General features: G+C 41.5%; 1 protein-coding gene across 3 annotated transcripts in view; it reads right to left on the bottom strand.

Moving 5' to 3' along the window:
• The window catches only part of DAB2 (DAB adaptor protein 2), a 163,015-nt gene that overhangs the window by 9,001 nt on the left and 132,433 nt on the right, over positions 1-21,581 (bottom strand). For all 3 annotated transcript variants that reach the window (XM_033932363.1, XM_033932381.1, XM_033932371.1), the window contains 3 exons: positions 14,956-15,612; positions 13,530-13,642; positions 7,243-7,320 (listed from right to left, as the gene is read on the bottom strand). In XM_033932363.1, coding sequence (XP_033788254.1) covers positions 7,252-7,320; positions 13,530-13,642; positions 14,956-15,612 — 839 coding nt within the window. In that variant the 3' untranslated portion in view covers positions 7,243-7,251. The remainder of the gene's footprint in view (positions 1-7,242; positions 7,321-13,529; positions 13,643-14,955; positions 15,613-21,581) is intronic.

The following is a 21,581-nucleotide window of genomic DNA, read 5'->3' as shown; positions in this document are numbered from 1 at the left end:
AGGCACGCACGAAGTTCAAGCTAGGATGTCTCTGTTTCAAGGTATTAAACGGTCTAGCCCCTAAATACATCACAGACCTCTTCTCATTCCCAACCAACAGACATGAAAGAAAAACACACCTGAAATTTGTCTCCCCACCGGCTAGAGGGTGTAAATATAAGAGATACCATCAACAACTGTTATCGTACCAAGCAGCCACATGGGGCAAAGACTTAGAAAAACGAATTGCATATACAACCAATTATGGTGAATTTAGGAAACACCTAAAAACATACCTGTTCTTGAAATACTTAGATAACGAACCAGAACATCAGCCCCCTTTATAATACCACAACATACCCAAATCATTAAATTATAAACCCCAACCCAATCACCAACCATGAACACTATATTCAATTTAAGGAACATTTCTAATCATGTGTAAGCAGCACGGCACACAAACTGCTGTTAATATTTATTAATGTTGGAACTACCAGATGTACAATGTTATACCCTTTAATCCGCTGTATGTACAGTCTCTCTTTATTGTAACTACAGTTTATCTATATTGTAAACCACTCCTCTTTATTGTAAACCGCCTAGAAGTCGCAAGATAGTTGGCGGTATATAAAAATAAAGTTATTATTATTATTATTAATCCACTACTGGGACAGGTTGGGATAAATGCTTGAAATACCTGTATGTAAACCACTTTGAGCATGGTTGTATAACTACAAAAAGGCGGTATACATGTTCCAATCCCTTTCTCTAGCCCTGGGTTTCACCTAGTGCAGGGGTTGGCAACCTGCAGCTCTTTTACCACGTGGCTGTGGCTCTTCCTGACCTGACATAACTGCAGGCCTTCCAAGGCAGCAACAGGGCCAGTGACCTGCTGGCCAAGGTAGCACTGTGAACAGGCTGCTTGTGGCCACCCTGCCAGGGCCTTCCCTCTGCTGCATCATTGATGACATCAGTAAGGGGAAGGGAAGCCAGTCGTCCTCCTCACTGCACCGAGAACAGCCTGTTCCTTTTCACTTCGATGGGAAGCCCTGCCCACTTCCTCCTCAGGCAGCCATTTTGCCTTCTTGCCCTTTAAAGGGCCGAGATCCTGCACCGGGCAATCTTCTCTCCAGCACAGTGAGGGGAAGCTTCCCAGCTGACTCCACACTAGCTGTCATTTCACCTTACTTCGGTGTGGGAGCTTGCTCCGCCCTGTCTCCGCATGCAGCATCAAGCTTTTTTAGAAACTCAGCGCCAAGCTTCCCAGCTGACTCCACATTAACCTGACATTTCATCTTACTTCGGCGTGGGAGCTTGCTACGCCCTGTCTCTTGCGTTGCAGCGTCGAGCTTTTTTAAAAGCTTAGTGCCATACTTTCCAGCTGGCCCCCCACACTAGCAGACATCTTATCTTACTCCGGCGTGGGAGCTTGCTCCGTCCTGTTCCTTACGTGCGGCGCCAAGCTTTTTTAAAAACTCGGTGCCAAGCTTTCCAGTTGACTCCACACTAGCTGACATTTCATCTTATTTCGGCGTAGGAGCTTGCTCCGCCCTGTCTCTTACATGCAGCACCAAGCTTTTTTAGCTCAGTCAGTTCTATAATTCTCTCCACCCATTAGCTGTTAGACTGGACTTTGTGATTTCTGTTAATTTTCACCATGAAGTTATCTCTCTGGCTTCTCTTTCTCTTACTCTCTCTATGTTTTAATCCCACTCATTGTGAAAATTCTCTCTCTCCCCCAAGGTACTTGGCTTAAACAGCAACAGTGTGATCTGTCCTGGCCTTAGAATTCCCGTATTGGTGCGTACTAGAAATTATTCTTCTAAAAAACCTTTCCGGGATGCCAATTATGCCTCTCTAAAGCCTGTACCAATTACTAACTTACCTAGTCTAGCCTCTGACTCTCTTACTCCTGTCCCGATAATATATTGCAATGCCAGATCAGTATGCAACAAGGTTCAAATACAAATGACCTACTAGGAGATCTTGATCCTGGTTTCTTGTGCATTACTGAATCGTGGATTGCTAAAGATGATTTATTTACTCAAAATGAGCTCTGTTCCCATGGCTATCGAGGACTTTTCTCTTCCAGAAACTGCCGGAAAGGAGGTGGTTTGGCACTTCTCTATAAATCATTTTTCGATGTACAGCTTCTTGAAAAAGGTAGCGATGCATCATTAGAATATATGCTAGCCAGGGCAGGATTAACCAATAGGCCAAGTAGGCAAGTGCCTAGGGCCCGAAATGGTCAGGGGGGCCCGATGAAGGAGGGCATCAACATTGTTTTTTCCAAATGGCGATGGGCCCCTCCAGCATCGATCAGCAACACGGGCCCCACCCCGATTGGCAACGCGGCCCCCCCCCCACAAATGGAAAGTAAGACAAGCAAGCAACATGGGTAAGAAAGGCAACGGGAACTGTAATTGTGCAAGCGGTGCTGCATGCCCAAAGCTTCCCTCTGACGCAGATTCCTGTTTCCGCCTGGGCGCATGGTGGGGTGGGGCGGGGCAGGGGGGCCCAGTGTACTTGTGTGCCTAGGGGCCCTCGACGAATTAATCCTGCCCTGATGCTAGCTACTGTTAATGATGAGCTCTCCTGCCACCCATTAGGTATTCTGTTATTTTATTGTCCCCCGATTCCTTGGAATAAATCTTCTAGTATTCGAGACCATAACAAGTGCTCTTCTAAAATTCCAGAGACTATTGATTATTGGTGACATTAATCTTCATCTTGATGATAATGCTAATAAGGATGTTATCGAATTCAGCAGTTTTCTCACCTCTCTGGGTTTTCCTCCTATTAAGTCCGCTCCAACTCATGAAAAAGGGCACTCTCTCGATATCATTAGCTTTCTTGATCTTACCGATCATAAAACTTTAGTTGAGGATGTTCGTTGGGAACAAGTTCCATGGTCTGATCACTTTCTGGGTGCCTCATGCCTTCCTGTTTTTATGTCCCATCTTGGGGCTCAATCATGTACTCCAAAACTTATCACCTTCTGGAAGAAAATTGCGAGTGAACAATTTTGGTCCCAATTTTTCAAACAGTTTGCTTTCTCCCTCAGGCCCGATGCCTCAGAAGTCAACTGGCACAATTGGGTAAACCTCTCTGAGTCCACCTATTGTTCACTGGCTCCTCTATCGGCTAAGACTGTTTCTTACTCTCGTAAGGCTTCCTGGTACCTTCCTTATCACAGAGAACTGAAACAGACATGCCGAACACTGGAGCATAAATGGAAAAAAATCAAGATCTCCTGCTGACAGACAGTCATGGAAAGATAGTGTCAGGTCATGCAACATTAAAAAAAGCTAGGAAAAATTTCTACAATGATAAAATTATCAGATCCAACAATCAAAGTATCCCCTTGTTTAATATCTGGTGCTCGTTAAATACCAACAATGACTCGTCAATACACCCTTCCTCCCCCATTAGCGGATGACAGCAAAATTTTTTAACGAAAAGGTTGCTGTTATAAGAGACTCTTTTCCATCATTAGTTTCTTATAATTCTCTGGTGTTGGGTGATACTAATCCAATCGTAATTCCAGTAGATAGAATCTGGACAGCCTTTGAGTTTGTATCTGAGCCCAGGTTGCAAACCCGTGTCATAAATTAAGATCCTGAAAATGTGCTCAGAATTCATTTCATCTCTTACCAAACTTATCAATTCTGCCTTATCATCAGGTCTTTTTTCTTCAGAGATGGGTCACATTGTTCTGTCCCCACTATTGAAGAAAGCTCACCATCTAGCTATCGACCTATAGCAAATATTCCTTTACTGACCAAAATGTTTAGAGTCCATTATATCCGCTCAGCTTTCATCATATTTAGAGAGCTTTTCCATTCTTTTATCTTGCCAACATAGATTCAGACCTAATCTTAGTACCGAATCTCTACTGATCTCACTAATCTCTTAGGTTCAGCAATTGCAAGCGCGGAATAAGTTTGCAATTTTTCTACAATTCGATCTATCGGCGGCCTTCGACGTCATTCACCATGATATTTTGATTTACCAACTTTCTGAGATAGGTATTGATTCCACAGTCTTAGACTGGTTTTCAAAATTCCTACGATCTTGCTCATATACTGGTAATATGAATGGCACCATGTCATCTTCTTGGAAGCCTTTATGCAGAGTCCCGCAGGGATCACCTTTATCACCTATTCTTTTCAACATCTACATGACTACTTTGAAACTTTTCTGTTTATCCCCCTGCGAAACACTATTTATGTATGCAGATGACATCTTTGTTCTCCTTGAGATTGACTTGAACCTCACTAACTTTGTTGGGAATATAATAGAATGTATAATGAAACATCAGTCTTGGGCCCTTACTGTACAAATGAAACTGAACGAGTCCAAAGTAAAGTTACTTTGGCTTGGCCCAAAATTAGAGCAGCTATCTTCATCCATTCTGTTGCCTTCAGGATCCTCACTGCAGATTGAATTCTCAAGTTAAGTTCTGGGTGTCATTATAGATTCAACACTTTCATTCACCGACCATCTTAATTTTTTGGTAAAAAAAATGTTTTTTTAGTCTCCTTATGTTGAGGAAAGTGGGATCCTGTTTCCATCATCAACACTTTGCTGTCCTTGTTCAATCAATCATCCTTTCGAGGCTGGATTATTGCAATTCGGTCTATTTAAGCTTGACCAAGAAAAGCTTTCAAAGACTTCAACTGATCCAGAACACTGCTACTAGACTGATCTTTGCAAAAAGTAAATTTGATCACATCTCTCCACTCCTGTAAAAACTTCATTGGCTTCCTATAATTTCCAGGGTATATTTTAAATGTGCCTGCTTAACATTTAAGATCTTGCATGGTATCCTTCCTCCTTTAATTCACCTGTCTTGGAATTCTGTAAGATCTGACATTACCAGATCTACTCAAAAATTTAAATTGTCCTTTCCTACGCTGAAAGGCATTACCTACATTGGCAAATTAGGGAAGTCTCTACTTTTAAAAAGTACTGAGCTATGGAATGATTCTCCTATTCATTTGCGCGATCTGGGCTCTTTCCAACCATTTCGAAAACATCTGAAAACTTGGCTATTTTCAAAGTTATAAATTCCGCTCCTCTCCATACTATTCCAAATCCATATTGTATCTGTTCTCCTTTCTAATTTTCTTGTAAACCGTGCCAAGCTCTAAAGAAGATGCGGTATATAAGCCTAAGGTTTAGTTTAGGCCCTAGTGGGGCAGCGGCAAACAGCCGCCTATGCTGGCCAGCCACCGCCGCTGTTGGTACCTTGGGAGGCCCGAAGGTATGTTGCTCTCGGGGCAGGGAGTTCAGTCGGAGAGAGGCCAGACTTGTATAAAATTATGCACGGAGTGAACTTCTGAAGGACAAAGCCAAACCTCCCCCATGCTGAATCAAATGCCTGGTTTTTGCAACAGAACAACTCTCAGACAACTCAGGAAGTTTGCAGAATCAAGGTTAAAGTCTATTTCAAGTAGCTTTCTAGAAGCCTATGCCAGAAAAGCATGCAATTTCCTGGTCTCCCTGAAATCATTGAAACATTTTTCAGATCCATGCATAAATACAAATGCAAGTGCTAGTAAGCTGTGAAAGTAAATTGAAGTCTTCTGCATTATGATAGGCAACAGTATTAATTGAAGTAATTGGGCATTATTTGAGATTTATGGAGCACCTTACAATCCAATTATCATTGAGAATGCCTTAATAATTACGCTATTATATTTATATATACTATAACTCAGGGTTAGCTTAAGGCTATATGATACCCTAGGAGGGGGAGGAGACAAGGACATGGATACTGGACCACAATTTGAGGGGAAGGGAAGGAGACTTCCAACTACTCACCGAACATGAAACAATTCTGTGTGAAAATACAATGCCAAAAGTCTCATCAAATAAATGCATATATGTATACCCATATTGCATTACAAAATTGTATCTCAAACCCCCTTCACTACCCATTGTGGCTCTTTGTAAATCTTGGGTCAAACATTTAGGAAAAAAAGGCTCTGCTTTAACAAGGTTGCCAACCTCTGACCTAGTGTATGGGTGGAGAGATAGAGTACTGAACCACTCAGATTCATTTTTTTAAATTACACTTTCACTGTGTCTCCCTCCATTAGGCACATAGGCCCTGATTCTGCAAAGCACGCCTAAAGTTAGGCACAGTTTGGGTGTCCAACATAGGCATCCTTTGTAGAATCTTCCAGAGGTTATAGGTTCAAATCCCAGCACATATTTTAATTGTGGCATTCTATCTTGCAGGTGCACCTTGATGATCTCACAATGAGGTCAACATTGTGCAGCTGCACACCTCCATTTGCAATAAAATAGAAGCTCTGTATCTGGGTTTTTTTTTCAGTTTTTAAGCTTTTGCATATGAAATTATGTATGAAATCTATTTTTTTTATGTGCTTTCCTTGCTTTCAGTAATGAGCTGATTTGAGCACTGTTTAGTCAGAAATAAAGGGTAGCTTTTTAGCAAGAAAACTAAGGCTGTGTTTTTTTTCATATGCTCCCTTCAGTTATTCCGCAAACAACTGAAAACCTGGCTTTTCAGCAAATTGTAACTCTATCCTTCCCCCCTTTCTCTCCCCCCTTCTACACATAAGTTCATGTAATCCTTTTTTCTTCTTCTCTACCCACTATTTTAAGTTCTTGTAAACCGTGTCGAGCTCCATACACATGGAGATGATGCGGTATATAAACTTAAGGTTTAGATTAGATTAGATTAGTTAATGGATGTTTTCCTCTAATTAGCAAATAACATTGTTGTTTGTCCTCAAAAATAGAAGGTTTGGCATGCAATATATCTGTTTTGATATGCTCTGTTTATTTTGATATGCTCTGTGTATTTTGAGCTTAATAAAGCAAAAATAAAACCCCAGAGAGCTATTTAGCAGATCGCATTAAGGATGTCCAAACTGTGCCCAAGTTCTGTTCATAGAACTCAGGTCTATCTGAAGCCTGCTCAAAAGTAGACCTGGTTTTCATTTGCCTACCCTAGATCACTCAGCGTTATGCAAATGAATTGAAGGACGCCCATATTGAATCATTGCCCATTCCACATCCACACCTATTTTGTTAGGTGTGAGTTTTCCTGATGGATGTCCACTAAATTATGGAGGCGCCTACAAAGTGACGTCCAAGTGCCAATTATCGCTAGTTAGGACCCTAAAATGGTTCATTAACCACTTAGTTTGGATGCCTAAGTCCTGCTCTGCGTTAGGCGCCCTTTATAATCAGGGCCATAAAGCATATACATTATCTAGGATTACTTACGATTAGACGTCATGCAAATGGATTTCCAAAAGGATCACCAAATGGATCAGAAGATGAAGGCTGTGGGGCTACAACTGTCTGTGAAATTAAATGATATATTTTATCATCTTATTGAAGCAAATCTTCATGCAGTGAAATAAAAAAATTGTTGAATTCTAATGAATATCAAGGACATTTTTCAGAAATTATTACAGTTAGAAAGTTGCTGTATAGTATTCATTTACATTGCATGCAAATGACTTCAGATTAATGTCATTGCATATATTAGAAACAAAACATGAATTTATTTGGGGAAAACAAAGAAGGACTGGGCTTAAATTGAAAAATATCTCATTCTACAGAAATCTATTCATTTTTCATCATATATACACGTCCTATTTCTATAAAAAGTGCTAAAAATTGCATGTGCAGTTTTGGCATGTGCAATTTTGGTTGTGCATCTAAATTGTGTGCGCAATTTAATTAAACAAGCCAATTAGAGATAATTGGCATTTTAATGAGCAATTATTGGCGCTAATTAGAATCAATTACATTATGCTTGTATTTTACGCACAATTCAAAAAAGGGGATGCAAAACTGGGGTGTTACATTAAGTTACACGTGTAATTATAGAATAAGGGCATCCATGCCAAAATTTAGGTGTAGATCCTAGGTATAAGTGCTATTCTATAAACTGCATCTGAATTTAAGCACAGCTTATAGAATAGTGCTTTTTTTCGGTATTTATTCATTTTTTATAATATTTATATACTACTTATAGCCTAAGTGGTTTACATTCAGGTACTCAAGCATTTTTCCCTATCTGTCCTGGTGGGCTCACACTCTATCTAATGTACCTGGGGGCAATGAGGGATTAAGTGACTTGCCCATGGTCACAAGGAGCAGTGTGGGATTGTTGGTGGGTGTGTATTGTAGGTTCAATATATAGAATTCAATCCACAGAGGGCAATTCCATAGAAGGATGCCTATATTTAAGTGTTTAGAGGGCCCCTGTTTGCAGCCTTATTCGATAAAGGAGAGTAGGCACCCACTTTGATTTACAGAATATTAGCATAATACATGTACAATGTAGGGCTGATTCTCATTAGATTGCCGCCCTAACTAGTTTTAATTGGTGATAAATGACGTGGTAGTTGATCGTATTGTTTAAAACCCAATTAAAAAAATTAGCTGCTGCTAAGCATCCTCCCCTACCGGCGCCTATCTCCCTGGCAGCTAGCAATGCATAGTGATGCCAGAGCTTGGAAGGGGGCGTGGTTAGGGGGGCGGTGCTGGACTTCAGCATCACTATGTGCCATTTGCCACGATTCTTATGTGATCCTAGATGCCGAAAATGTAGGCCTGTGAAATCCTGACCTACCTTTCTGGCACCTAGTGCCTGTCAAGCCATGATTCTGGAAGCAGCACTGGTCGGTGATCAACACTAGAGAGTTGCGCGGGGACAGAAATCCCACCCATCCCCACCCGTCCCCGCCAGGATCCTCTCCGTCCCCACCCGTCCCCACCAGGATCCTCTCCGTCCCCACCCGCACCCGCCAGGATCCTCTCCGTCTCCACCCATCCCGCCAGGATCCTCTCCGTCCCCACCTGTCCCCGCAAGGAATTACCTTCATCCCTGCCTGTCCCCATAAAAAGCAGCAATTACTTCTGACAGGATCATCAATTCCACAGTTTCTTTTGTGTTTGTGCTGCTGTTTTCCTTGTGGAATCTCTTTGGTGGAACCCTTTTTTTGTTTTCTGTTCAGGTAATTAACTTATAAACCCCCTCTTTTACTAAGGCTGACGTGTCCATTATATTATATGGATGAACCATGCTTCCAAAGCCTTCCATCCCCATGGGAGTCCTGTTGGCCAGAAGGGGGGGGGGGTCCCCGTGGGAGTCCCGTTGGCCAGAGGGGGGTCCCCATGGGAGTCCCATGGGTTAGGGGGGACCCCCGCGGGATTCCTGCGATCCCCGTTCCCGTGCAGACCTCCAATCAACACGCGGCAGGCACCCATTTTGTAAGCTCCTGCTGTGGCAGGCGCCACTTCCAGAATCAGCCCCTAGGTGTACAGGCATAAACACCTATGCCAGCTGGTAGAAATGCTCATGCCTAGTTTGGCAGACTGAATAGGCCATATGGTCTTTATCTGCCTTCATTTTTCTATATTGTTTAAGATTCTGGAGATGCACGTATAGTTACGTGAATCCTGCCCGCATTTCAGCCCGTCTCTGCCTAGGTGAGTCCTTAACTAAAAATTGTGCGCTATCCGAGATATGTTCGTACTTACAGACTAGTACGCAGCTGGGTTATTGCCATTTAAATGTATATATTCACATACAGGTGAAAATGACTAAATACTGGCATAAACATACATATTATATGCCACCTAATCTGAAGTATATCCTTATAAAATTACTTCCATTGTGCAGTAAGTTCTAGTCACAGGCTACTTACCTTTATTAATAAATGAAGGTTTGCTAGCCAGTGAAAAAGTAAAAGCTAAAAGCATTTTGAGCTATAATATTGAGGCGCTATAAACTGTCCATCAGTCACATTCTCCAGAATGAAGAGGCACTGTTTTCTTCCCTGCTAGTTTTCCCTCATAAGCTTCTACAAAATCTGCAGAGGATTCCTTAATGCTAAAACAGACATCCAATCTGGTTGAAAATGGGTAAATTACTCTGTTCAGAGGTAATTTGCTTGTTTGTTAGATGTATATAATCTTAGACCCATTTTTGCCTTGATTTTATGTTGCTGGTTTACTGTACCGCTGAGCTTTATAATCCAATCTAAAAGTGAAAACTGTAAGGGTAGGCTGCACATGACTGCTGAGCGAACCTGCCTGCTGTCCACTTAGTTTCTGTGTCACTTCTTGTTAACTCCGATAAGATCTGGGCTAAATATTTACTGTGTGTCCTTTTCAGGGATTATCTCAGATAGTAGGCCTGAAGCCAGACCATGTGAAATCATAGCAAAACCCCCCCAAACAAACCAAGAACATAAGAATTGCCATACTGAGACAGATCAAAGGTCTATCAAGCCCAGTATCCAGTGGCCAACCCAGGTCCCAAGTACCTAGCTAGATCCTAAGTAATAAAACAGATTTTATACTGCTTATCCTAGGAATGAGCAGTGCATTTTCCCTAAGCTATCTCAGTAATGGCCTAGGGCTTCCCTTTTAAGAATTTATCCAAACCTTTTTTAAACCCCGCTAAGCTAACTGATTTCACCACATTCTCCAGCAATTAATTTCAGTTTAATTACACGTTGTTTGAAGAAATATTTTCTCCTGTTTGTTTTAAATCCACTAGTTAGTAGCTTCATCACATGTCCCCTAGTCCTAGTATTTTTGGAAAGACTGAACAAGTGATTCACATCTACCCTTTCTACTCCACTCAGTATTTTATAGACCTCTATCATATCACCCCTGAGCCGTCTCTTCTCCAAGCTGAAAAGCCCTAGCTGCTTTAGTCTTTCCTCATACAGAAGTCATTCCATCCCTTTTATAATTTTCGTTGCCCTTCTCTGTACCTTTTCTAATTCTGCTACCGATCCCAAGGCAAGGAGTGGCTTCCCCATGTCTGTTTATCAATATGGATAGATTTTTTTAATTTATTTTGTTACCTTATTAATAAATACATTAATTTTTTGATGCATACAAATATAGATTGTATAATTTTTTCCCAAGTGTACATGCTGAGTCTTATATAAAAGTCTTATATACCTGTGATACTGAATTTAGGTAGGGATGCGTGTGTGGAAAAATTTTTAGTTTAGATTTTTGGGTCATTTTTTCACCTTTCCCCTATTTGTGTTACTGTGAACTGGCATGCAACTGTTAATGCTTACTTGTAGAAAATTACGCCATTAAGTTATATTCCATGTGTTTCTTAGTGTATGCAAATACTGATTTAGTGTGCACTGAGGGTCATATTCTATATACGGCGTTCCAACTGTAGGTTGCGATAGGCGTCCTACCACTGTCTAATCAGCCAATTGGGATGCATGTTTTTAGAAGAAAAAAAAAATCTGAGGTAGGCTGCCTACACTGTAGATGTCTGTTGCGGTTGAGGGAGATGCGTAGGGACGCTCGAGCTTGCCCAAGGCTGGGCGTGGTCTTGCCCGGAAGTGGCCTTAGACGAGCTTAAGCGGCCCTAGGCATCTTCCTAAGACCATGATAGGCGCCTGAAATGTAGGCCACTGAAATTCTGGCCTACATTTCAATTAGACATAGCCACTAAACTGATTGTGACAAGGAAATCTCTCTGCTGCGATCAGCTGAGCGGCGGAGGCAGGGAACCCCTGAACACCACCACAAGTTAGCTGGCAGAGGAGATGCCCACTCCCTCTCACTGCCACCCCCAAACTCTCCCATACTGTCCACAGCAGGAGAGATGCCCAATCCCTCCTACCACAAACCATGGAACAATCCCTGGCAGGAGGGATGCCCACTCCCTCCTGCCGGCACATCCCCCCACACAACATCCCCGGCGGAAGGGGTACCCACTACTTCCTGCTAGCACTCCCTGACCCCCCTAATCCCCTGAAACCCTAACCCCCACCCCCAAAGCCCATCTGGACCCCCCTACCTTTAAAAGCAAGGCCGGCCAGAGGGATGCCTACTTCCTCTGGCCGGCAGGCCCACCTCTTCATTACATCTGGTCTTTTGAGAAGTGTTTGAGGAGTGTTTTTTTTTAAGATGGTTCTTTTTTCCCAGTGAAAATATTGAAACCAATGATGATGAGAATTGTTGGAGTGCGACAAGAGAACTCTCCCTTAATCTTATGCTGGGAGCCTTGACCCTGATGAAAAGTTGAAACATGGCATGTTGGTGGAGGCGCTCCCGTGATTTATTTATAAGATAAGTCTTGTTCATATAATTATTTATAATAAGTTCACATAAATCTAAAAGGTGATATGATTACACAATTAATAAAAAAAAAAAAGAGGATCCAGTGAAGAAAGTGGCTCACACTATCCTAATATGAAATACATTTAGAAGGAAGAAGAGCCTGCTGAGGATTCTACATAAAAGGCTTGATTAGTGAAATAGCAAATAAAAAACAGTAAAAGTATTTTAGACTGGGTTGCTGCTGTATTTATATTTGTATTTTCCTAGTTGAAGATTAGCCAATATCGACCAGTGCACAATGCTATTGAACAAGCATATTATGGTTATGTTGCCTGAAATTGCTCGAGTTTTTAAGGCTTCTTGTTTGATTTAAATCTGAGAACTGCTTGGTTCTTCCTAATCTAGAAAAGTGTAGCACACAGTTACTATTTTCAATACTGGAGCTTTGATTATTGGCCAAAATATGAATGGGTAAAAAATATGTATCTTCTGTAACAATGCCTATACTTATGTGCTGAATCCAAAGGTTGCCACTGCAAAATGTGGAGAAGGGCAACAGACTTCCAAAAAAGGTCAGAAGATTTTATACTGTATGTTTTTCATTTAGATTTTTTTTCTTTGTACTGTCATTTGTATTCTCTTTTCTTATAACATTCCTTTTGTTGTTTTTTAATTATTTATTGTTTCAAATTTAACATTCAAGATTAACATCTCTTAAGAAATTGCAGAAATCAAATACTGTACATCCCTTTTACAATATGTAAATACAGGATGCGAAAAAATAATAATTATAAAGCAATCAAATACTTAACTACAGTCCTCAATATAGGGAGGCAAGATTAAAGAAATCCCCGGGAAAGTATCTACTGTATATTGATTAAACAAATTCAAAAACAATTCAAGAAATATAGCAGGAAAACTCCAATGAAATTATTCTTTCTGACTAAATTTTACACTACTTCTTCTTGGGATGCCATTGGTATCCCTTTACCCTCAAGAAAAAACTGCAACTGCACAGGGATCATAGAATATCCTCAAATGTAAGTCCTTCTTTTACAGATCTAATTCTTTACTCCTTCTCATTCTTGTGTTAAATCCCTGTGTCGTCGGGTTTCCTGAGCCCTTCTTTGTCTTTGTTTAATAGCTAATGCCTCATTAGCATTAGATTGAAATGAGTTGTACGTCAGTTCAAATTTTAATTTAGTTTATTAATACACTTTATATTTGGATCTTTGATGAAACCAACAATGCTGTTTACAATATACTAAAAACTAAAAAAACAAGAATAGAACAAATCAGAATGAAATGCATACGTTACAGAAACCTCCTTTTAATACAGGTGCCCAAGGTCGTGCACAAAATTAAGCACAGAAGCTATGCTAAGGTATGCACAAAGCCTCTTACACTTTATTGCATTGGGGAGATTGAAAAATTGTTCTCAGAGTACTTACAGAGGCTTGTGGTGGAGCGCTGAAAGCATCTGTTCCAAATGGGCTTTTAAACAGGTCACTGGCTGGGCTAGGAGCAGGTGGAATATTTTGTCTAGAAGCTGGCTTTGGTGGTTCTGAAAATAATGCATTATTAAGAATATTAATCAGTAAATGGCGACTTTTGAAATCCTGGAAGAAGAAAGGAGGATTACTGTGCACACTGCTGATGAGATTTTCAGTATTTCAAGAAAACAGCATATTATTGAAAAACACAAATATATGAAGTCAAAAATATGAAGTCTGCCTTTGATTTCCTGCATAATATGGACATTTGTGAACAAATATTACTCAACACATAGAGGCCTGTTTTCTAAGTCCTTTTATGGTAACTGTTGTGAATATTCCTAGACTCTAGGGCAGGGGTAGGGAACTCTGGTCCTCGAGAGCCTTATTCCAGTCGGGTTTTCAAGATTTCCCCAATGAATATGCATTGAAAGCAGTGCATGCAAATAGATCTCATGCATATTCATTGGGGAAATCCTGAAAACCTGACTGGAATACGGTTCTCGAGGACCGGAGTTCCCTACCCCTGCTCTAGGGGAAGGCAGCCAGGCCATGAAGACAGGGCACAGAGGTTTACTGGGTGTTACTGTATTTGAAGGCGCATATATTATTTAGTAACAAAGTAAATGACGGCAGATAAAGACCTGAATGGTCCATCCAGTCTGCCCATTAGTTATACACTAATACAGAAATCCATGATTAAATTAAGTTGTCTTTTTTCTTTGCTATTTCTAGGCCATGAATCGTAAAGTCTACCTGGTATTCTCCTAGGTTAAAACTGCTGGAGTTGCCATCCAAGCTCACTCCAGCCTATCCAACCATCCCATTATTTGCAGGATGCCTACCATAAAGTCTGGCTGGTAACATCCTCGTTCTAAGTTACTGGAGTTCCCACTGATCCCCAGCCCCTCCTATACCAAATCACCATATATGAGACCCAGACAGTGCTTGTCTGCCCAGTAGTAGCCTTAGTTCTTTAATTTATACCATTTATTGTCTACTTAGTGATCTTCTGTGTTTATCCAAAGCCTTTTTGAATGCCGTCATAATTTTCCTCTCCACCACTTCCCTAGAGAGGGCATTCTAGGCATCCACCACCCTCTCCATGACAAATAATTTCTTAACATTAATCCTAAGTGTTCCTCCCTCTAGTTTTACCATTTTCCCTTCACTGGAAAAGATTTGGTTCTATATTAATACCTTTTCAAGTATAAATGTCTGTACTATATCTTCCCTGACCTTCCTCTGGAGTATACATATTTAGGTTTTCCAGTCTCTTTTCATACTTATTTTGACTCAAACCCCTTAACATTTTTGTTGCCTTCCTCTGGACCACCAAAAGTTTTTTCATTTGAAAAGTAAAAACAGGCTACATTCAACTTACCATTCATGTTAGAAGAGAGCTGACCAATATCAAAGTCATCGTGGTCCGCAGAGTCCTGAGGAATACCCACTTTCTTACTGAAATAGTTGGCAAAGGGTCCAGACATCCCACCAGCTGTGCTTTGCTGCTGCTCACTTCTCCTTGCTGGCACTGCAGGGGGCTTTGTCAGCTGGAAATCCTTGAACATCTCTTTGATATCCTTCTTCTCTTTTTCACCAAGTGGGTCTAAGGCAGTAAAGGCATCACTTTCCTTTGGTGATTCCTTTTGAGGTGCAGGTCTAGGAGGTGGTTGCGGAGGAGTAACTGAGGCAGGGTTAGATGACAACATAGTAGAAGGAAGCTGGGCAGCTGCTCTGGTTGAAGAAAACATGTTAACTTGGAAAGGATTTCCTATATTGCTTGGCTGAGTCCATGCATTAGGTTGGGCAGGTGCAGGCTGACCCCAGAGAGGAGGTGACTGTGACAGAGGTGGAATAACAAAAGGTGTAGCTTGATTCCAGCCTGGGACTGGTGCAGTAGTTCCAAGAACACCTGGCTGATTAAATGCTGCAGGCTGTGCACTCATCATGGGTCCAGGAAGCACTGGTGTTGACTGATTGAAAGCTAAAGATTGTGGATTCCATATTGTAGTCTGAGAAGGGGCTACTTGTAATGAACCTGAAAAACGTAGAACATAAAAATAAAGGTATATTAGGAGTATGATTAATTGCCAAGGATGTATAAAATTGATAGATGGGCCTGTGCAATAAAATCCACATTAAACAGGTATAAGCAAGTGAACTGGTTAAAATGTAATGTTGTGATGCAATAAATTTTAGCATGTGTTCAGTATAAGATCTCTGAGAGCATATTCCATGTTAACCCAAATATACTGTATAAATCACCAACATGGCATGAGAACATTACAAAGTCATGGGAAAGCTAAATTGGGTGTACATGCTGAAAGAGAAAAAAAAAAAGAGAGAGGGAGGAACTATACTCTGGAAGGGAAGATTAGAGGAGGACAGAGTTCCAGGACAGGACAAAGTAGACTTAAGAGTTTCAACCTGTCTTGTATCAGTATTTTATTTATTTAATTCGATTTTTATCCCATCCTCCCAGAAGCTCAGAATGGGTTACAAGCAAACATTCACAGTGGAATACATTTGGACAATACAAAGACTATACAGCAACTTAAGTATAGGTTAAGAATGGAGAAGTGGGTGCAGGAGGAAGGGGGAATTTTAGGGGGCGATGGTGGTTGATTGAAGTTGGCATTTTAGTTGAAGAGGAGGTTACAGCTTTCCGGAAGGTCATCAATGAGTTCTGTAATCTGATTTGCAGGGGGGAGTTGGTTCCAGAGTTGGGGGATAAAGTAGCTGTAGGAGCTTTGCGGGGATGGGGTAGAATGGGGTGGGGGCTGATGGTGAAATAGGGTGGAGCTGGGACGTTACAAAGGGCTGGGGGTGGAATGGGGTGTGGCCATGCATCCAGGATTTTTCAACACAAAATATGGTAACTAGTATTTGCCACTGTATACATGTTCAAGTCGTGGCTTTTACAAAACCACATGTGCAAGAAGAGCTAGCTAGGAAGTCAAATGTATATGTATATATGTTGTTAAGAAACCATTAAAGGAAGCATCCTGACTCACTGGTGGAGACACTGAGTCCAAACAAATAAAGTATTTGACTCTCAGAACAGGTGTAAATATGTAAAAATATGCCTGTAGTCTCATACACAATGGAAAATACACTTATATTTTTGGACTTACCTAAACCATATAGATGTCATATGGGCCTACCTAAACCATGTAGATATCAGATGACCCTTTTGATGACATTCAGAGTGTGGCATAAAAAAACACAGGGTCCAACATACTGCCATATATCCCCACAGTAAAGCATGTTGTGGAAATACTTTGTAGCACCAGGAACAGGGAGACTTTTGAAGATCAAGGGGAAGATAGAGGGTACAGACCACTTATAAATCCTGGAGGACATCCTATTCCAGGTCTCTCGTGGATATGGGACTTGTGTAAGGATTCACATTTCAGCACGACAATGATCCAAAGCAAAATCAACAATGGAGTGTCTCAGCAAGAAGAAAATGAAATGTCCTTGAGTGGCTCGGACTTGAATACAATAAGAAACCTATAACAAGACTTAGAAACTGCAACTTTCAGATGATCCCCAACAAACTTAGGGGCCTTTTTACCAACCTGTGGCAAAAAGTGGCCTTAGCACATCATTCCCACAGAGGTACAATGGATATTTTTTCTATTTTCACTATTAATGGCCATGTACTAATTTTCCCATTAGGTGGTGAGCTCCTACCGCCACCCATTATTTAGGTGGAAAGGGCTTACATGCTAACCATGCACTAATTGGTTAGCATGCAACAAATGTAGCTGTGATAACCAATTAGCACAGAACATACCTACTCTCCATACCCAGACCCACCTCCAGCATTATAAAAATAACTTTGGGCAAGTCCCTTAACTTTCCATTGCCTCAAGTACAAAATAAGTACCTGTATGTAACATGTAAATAGCTTTGATTGTAACCATAGAAAAGCAGTATATCAAATCCCATCTCCTTCCCCCCTTAGTAAAAGGACCCCATAAGGAGCAGGATAATGAAAAAGAGATTCCTTTTGAAAGTAATAGGACAAATGACTGTGGGCCCAGAGTTCCAATCCTTTGGCAACAAACATAAAAAGTGATGGGGAACATGGTAATCATTTGATGTTTCAAGAGACTGTTTGGTCTAAATCAGTGATTCCCAACCCTGTCCTGGAGGAACACCAGGCCAATCGGTTTTTCAGGCTAGCCCTAATGAATATGCATGAGAGAGATTTGCATATGATGGAAGTGATAGGCATGCAAATTTGCTTCATGCATATTCATTAGGGCTAGCCTGAAAACCCAATTGGCCTGGTGTTCCTCCAGGACAGGGTTGGGAATCACTGGTCTAAATAACTATATGAACAGGCTACATACCTCCTCAGTTCTTATTTCTATCTCCAGAGGAGGCCAAGGGAAAAAAAAAACAACCACACACAAAAATGTAGTTCAAACATTCAAGGCCTTGGGAGTATTTTTGGCATCCTATTAACTGGTAGGACAACATCCAAAATGTGTCACCCAAATACAAGTAACTGGCCATTTTATTTGAATTATGACATCATCAATAAATTCATTATTAAACATACGTAGCTGGTACATCTTCCAATTAGATTACAATTATGGAGGGGGAAGTGTAGATTCAGGATTCTGGGACACTGATCCCCAGAGCTATCTGTACAGAGATAGCCAGTTGCTTAGAGAAATTTTCTGTCAGCTCCCACCAAACTATTAACCAGAGAGAGACAGGCAATTTCTCCCTACTCCAAACTGCTCCCTTCCCCTTCTCACTCCAACTGCTTTCTGTCTTTTCTCTATACTGTTTCTCAGGCTGGAAAAAAACCCCTCTGAATCTTTCAAAACAACCAATAGTAGCTCTCTGCTCTTGATAGTAGGAGGAATCTATATAATGTACAGACAGCTTTTCTATTGCTATGACATCAGAAACCTGTTTGCTGAATTTCTGCTCTTTGAAAAATTCAGTGAACACAGACATCCCCCTCCTCACACTCGCTCCCTGCCACAATTGGACAGGTCCTTGCATCCACCTGTAAGGCAAGTGTGGTAAATACAATAGCTACCTAATACAACAGAGTCATCCTGACTACCCAGTTGAACATATTTACTCAGGCATTCAAGAATAGTCAACCAATCAGTAATGACAGTCTTTGCAGAAATTTATAAAGACTGATTAGAGGGATACCCAATTCATCATAAACAAGTTTTGTGACAGGCATATAAGTCCTGTCTGACCTGTATACCACTACAGTATCATCAGCATGCTGACCAGATGAGTCATCTGAAACAGCAGGCATACTTTCACTATCAGCTATATTTTCCTCAGTTACACCAATTAAAGGTACGGGAGCATTAATGTCTGCCAATATTCCCTTGTAAAGACTTATCAACTGTGGAACTGATAAGCTCAGGTAGAGGTTCAGATTCACTGGTTGATTCAGACAAATTTGGCATTGCTTCTGCCTTATGTATAGGAGGTTCATGATGTGTGTCATGTGTATGTTGTGTGAGAGAGGGGTCACTAAGATCCTCTGCTCTTCTAGAATTTCTTTCAGTTACTATCTAAATTAGTGACCCATTTGTGAAGCATCTCACTAACTCAATTGGATCTAGGCCTTGGTGGGTCCATACAATATTCCATCTGCAATGTAGAATCCTCAGATTTTGAAGATTCTACAGAGTCAGTGGTATAGTAAGGGGTGGTGGTGGGGGTGAACCAACCCAGGCGCTATCTTGGTGGGGGCACTGGCACCTATCCTCCTCTCTGCCCACCTGCTCCTTCTCACCTTTCCTCGCTGTATGAGCAGCGTCCCTTCTCCCCTGTACCTCTAGCTCTTCACCGGTGCGAGCTGCAACTGTTGCTCGCGTCAGTCTTGGTTCTCCCTCTGATATTACTTCCTTGTCACAGGACCAGGAAGTGACATCAGAAGGAGAGCTGAGGCCGGTGTGGGCAACAAGTTGAAGATGCTGCTTGTGCCAGGGAAGTTAAAGAGGTAAAGGGGAAGGGAAGGGGGAAACACATGTAGTGAGGGCAGGGAAGGAGAAAGGGCAGAGAAGAAGGCAGGGGGACACTACCATCCTGGGTGCTGCCCACCCTCACTATGCCACTGTGCATGGTCTGAGTCACAGCCTTCTTGTTACTCTGTGAGAAAATTTGATGTCTTTAGGTACAAACAAATTTTACCTAAAGACATCAAATTTTCTCACAGAATAACAAGAAAGCTGTGACTCGGACCATTATTCTGTGAGAAAATTTGATGTCTTAACTTTCACTTGGATTTTGCTATTGGCCTGGATGTTGTAGAATTTCTGGCAATTGACTTATAGGGAATAGGCGATATCTGTGTACAGTTTTCTCAGGACCTTTTCCATTTTCAGATGTGAGCTCTTCTTTTCAGGTTCAGATAATTTATAGCTGGCACAAGCGACAGACCCCATACTGTTTGGATACTCCTGATAAAATACTGCACCTAACCCTTCTTGGCTAGCATCTGTATGCAGCAATCGACTGTCAGCAAAAGCCAACATTGGTTTTCCTTCCACTTTCATGAGGACTGTCTGGGCACCTGGAGGGTTTCCAAAATATGGCAGTTAGTCCGGATTTTGGAAGTCCTGAGCTCGGAAGCTGTATCTGGAAGCCTTTACACATGTGTGGCCATCACCATGATGACATCATACATACGCACACATGAGTGTGACGTTATTGCACTGATGTCTGCGCATGCACGAAGGCTTCCAAATGTGGCCTTTGAGCTCGGGGAAGTTCATGTGGGGGCAGGGCTGGGGAGGAATGGGGTGATGCTGGAGTCTGAACAGGGCGGGTCCAGGCATCCTGTTTTTTTTCAAAGAGGAAATTTCAAAGAGGAAATCTGGCAACCCTACTGGTGTGTCCCCAAATTAATCCTTTCGGTATAGTAAAGGCAGCACCTCTGGTTTGGTATTGGAGCTGTTTTTGTCTTGCAGATTCCCCTGAAGTTTCCCTGTGGTTTGATGGGCTGTTTCATGTGGAGCTCATTGTTGCCCTATCTGGCCTGTGGGGTTAGTGTTTTACCAGTGGCTTTCTTCTTTATACCTATAGTCAGAAGTAGGCCCAGCCCTTTCCTTACTGTTGCGATAGTGTGTATTGGGAGATGATAGAGTGTCCTTGCACTTCTTGTCATTTTCTCTCTCATTTGCACAATTGTGCCTCCTTCAGGATTGCAACTTCCTGGCACATCTCAACCACTAGGGTCTGCAAAGCCTTCTCATGGTCCATAGTCTCCCCACAGTAGCCACCACTTTTCTCTTGACTTTTGGAATAGGCATAGCACTATCCTGTGTTCTCAAGGAGGCTATTTCTTTTTGTAAATGCCTAATAGACTCTGTTAAGCAATCCACTTCTTTCATTTGGGCAAAAGACCTGGCAGGTGGCTCCTACCATACCCACACTTACTGCCTTCTGCTCCTCTTCCTTCCTGACGTCTTTGAACAACTGTAAAAACCCAGGTGGTTTTGGTTTTCTCTCATGAAGCCGCAAGTGCAATCATTTTGCCTGCTTGGGGAGCACCTCTTACTAGTTGTTACTAGAGTCCAATTTAAGATATTGGCTTTGGTATATAAATCAGTGTACAGACTACTACCTGAAGTGGTTGCTTCATTACTGGAGAAGTATGTACCTGGTCGTCTGCAATCTAAAGACTTATTGAATGTTCCCTCTATTTGATCTATCTAATCTAATCTAAACCTTAAGTTTATATACCGCATCATCTCCATGAGAATGGAGCTTGACACGGTTTACAAGAACTTAAAATAGTGGGTATAACTAAAGCTTCAAGTCGCTCTTGCATTTTTTGGGGTGACAGGGCCCCAGTTGTGGAATTCCCTTCCTGACTCAATTCGCCTGGAACCTGTTTTCCTGACTTTTCGAAAAAGCTTGAAGGCATACTTTTTTTACAAAGGCCTTTCAAGATCTGGGCAATTTTTAGTTTAAACATAGTTTGATATTATATGTTTTAAGTAACAGGAC

This window comes from Geotrypetes seraphini, chromosome 1, assembly GCF_902459505.1.
Source record: "Geotrypetes seraphini chromosome 1, aGeoSer1.1, whole genome shotgun sequence".
Classification (NCBI taxonomy): domain Eukaryota; kingdom Metazoa; phylum Chordata; class Amphibia; order Gymnophiona; family Dermophiidae; genus Geotrypetes; species Geotrypetes seraphini.
This window is presented reverse-complemented; position numbering and strand designations above follow the sequence as displayed.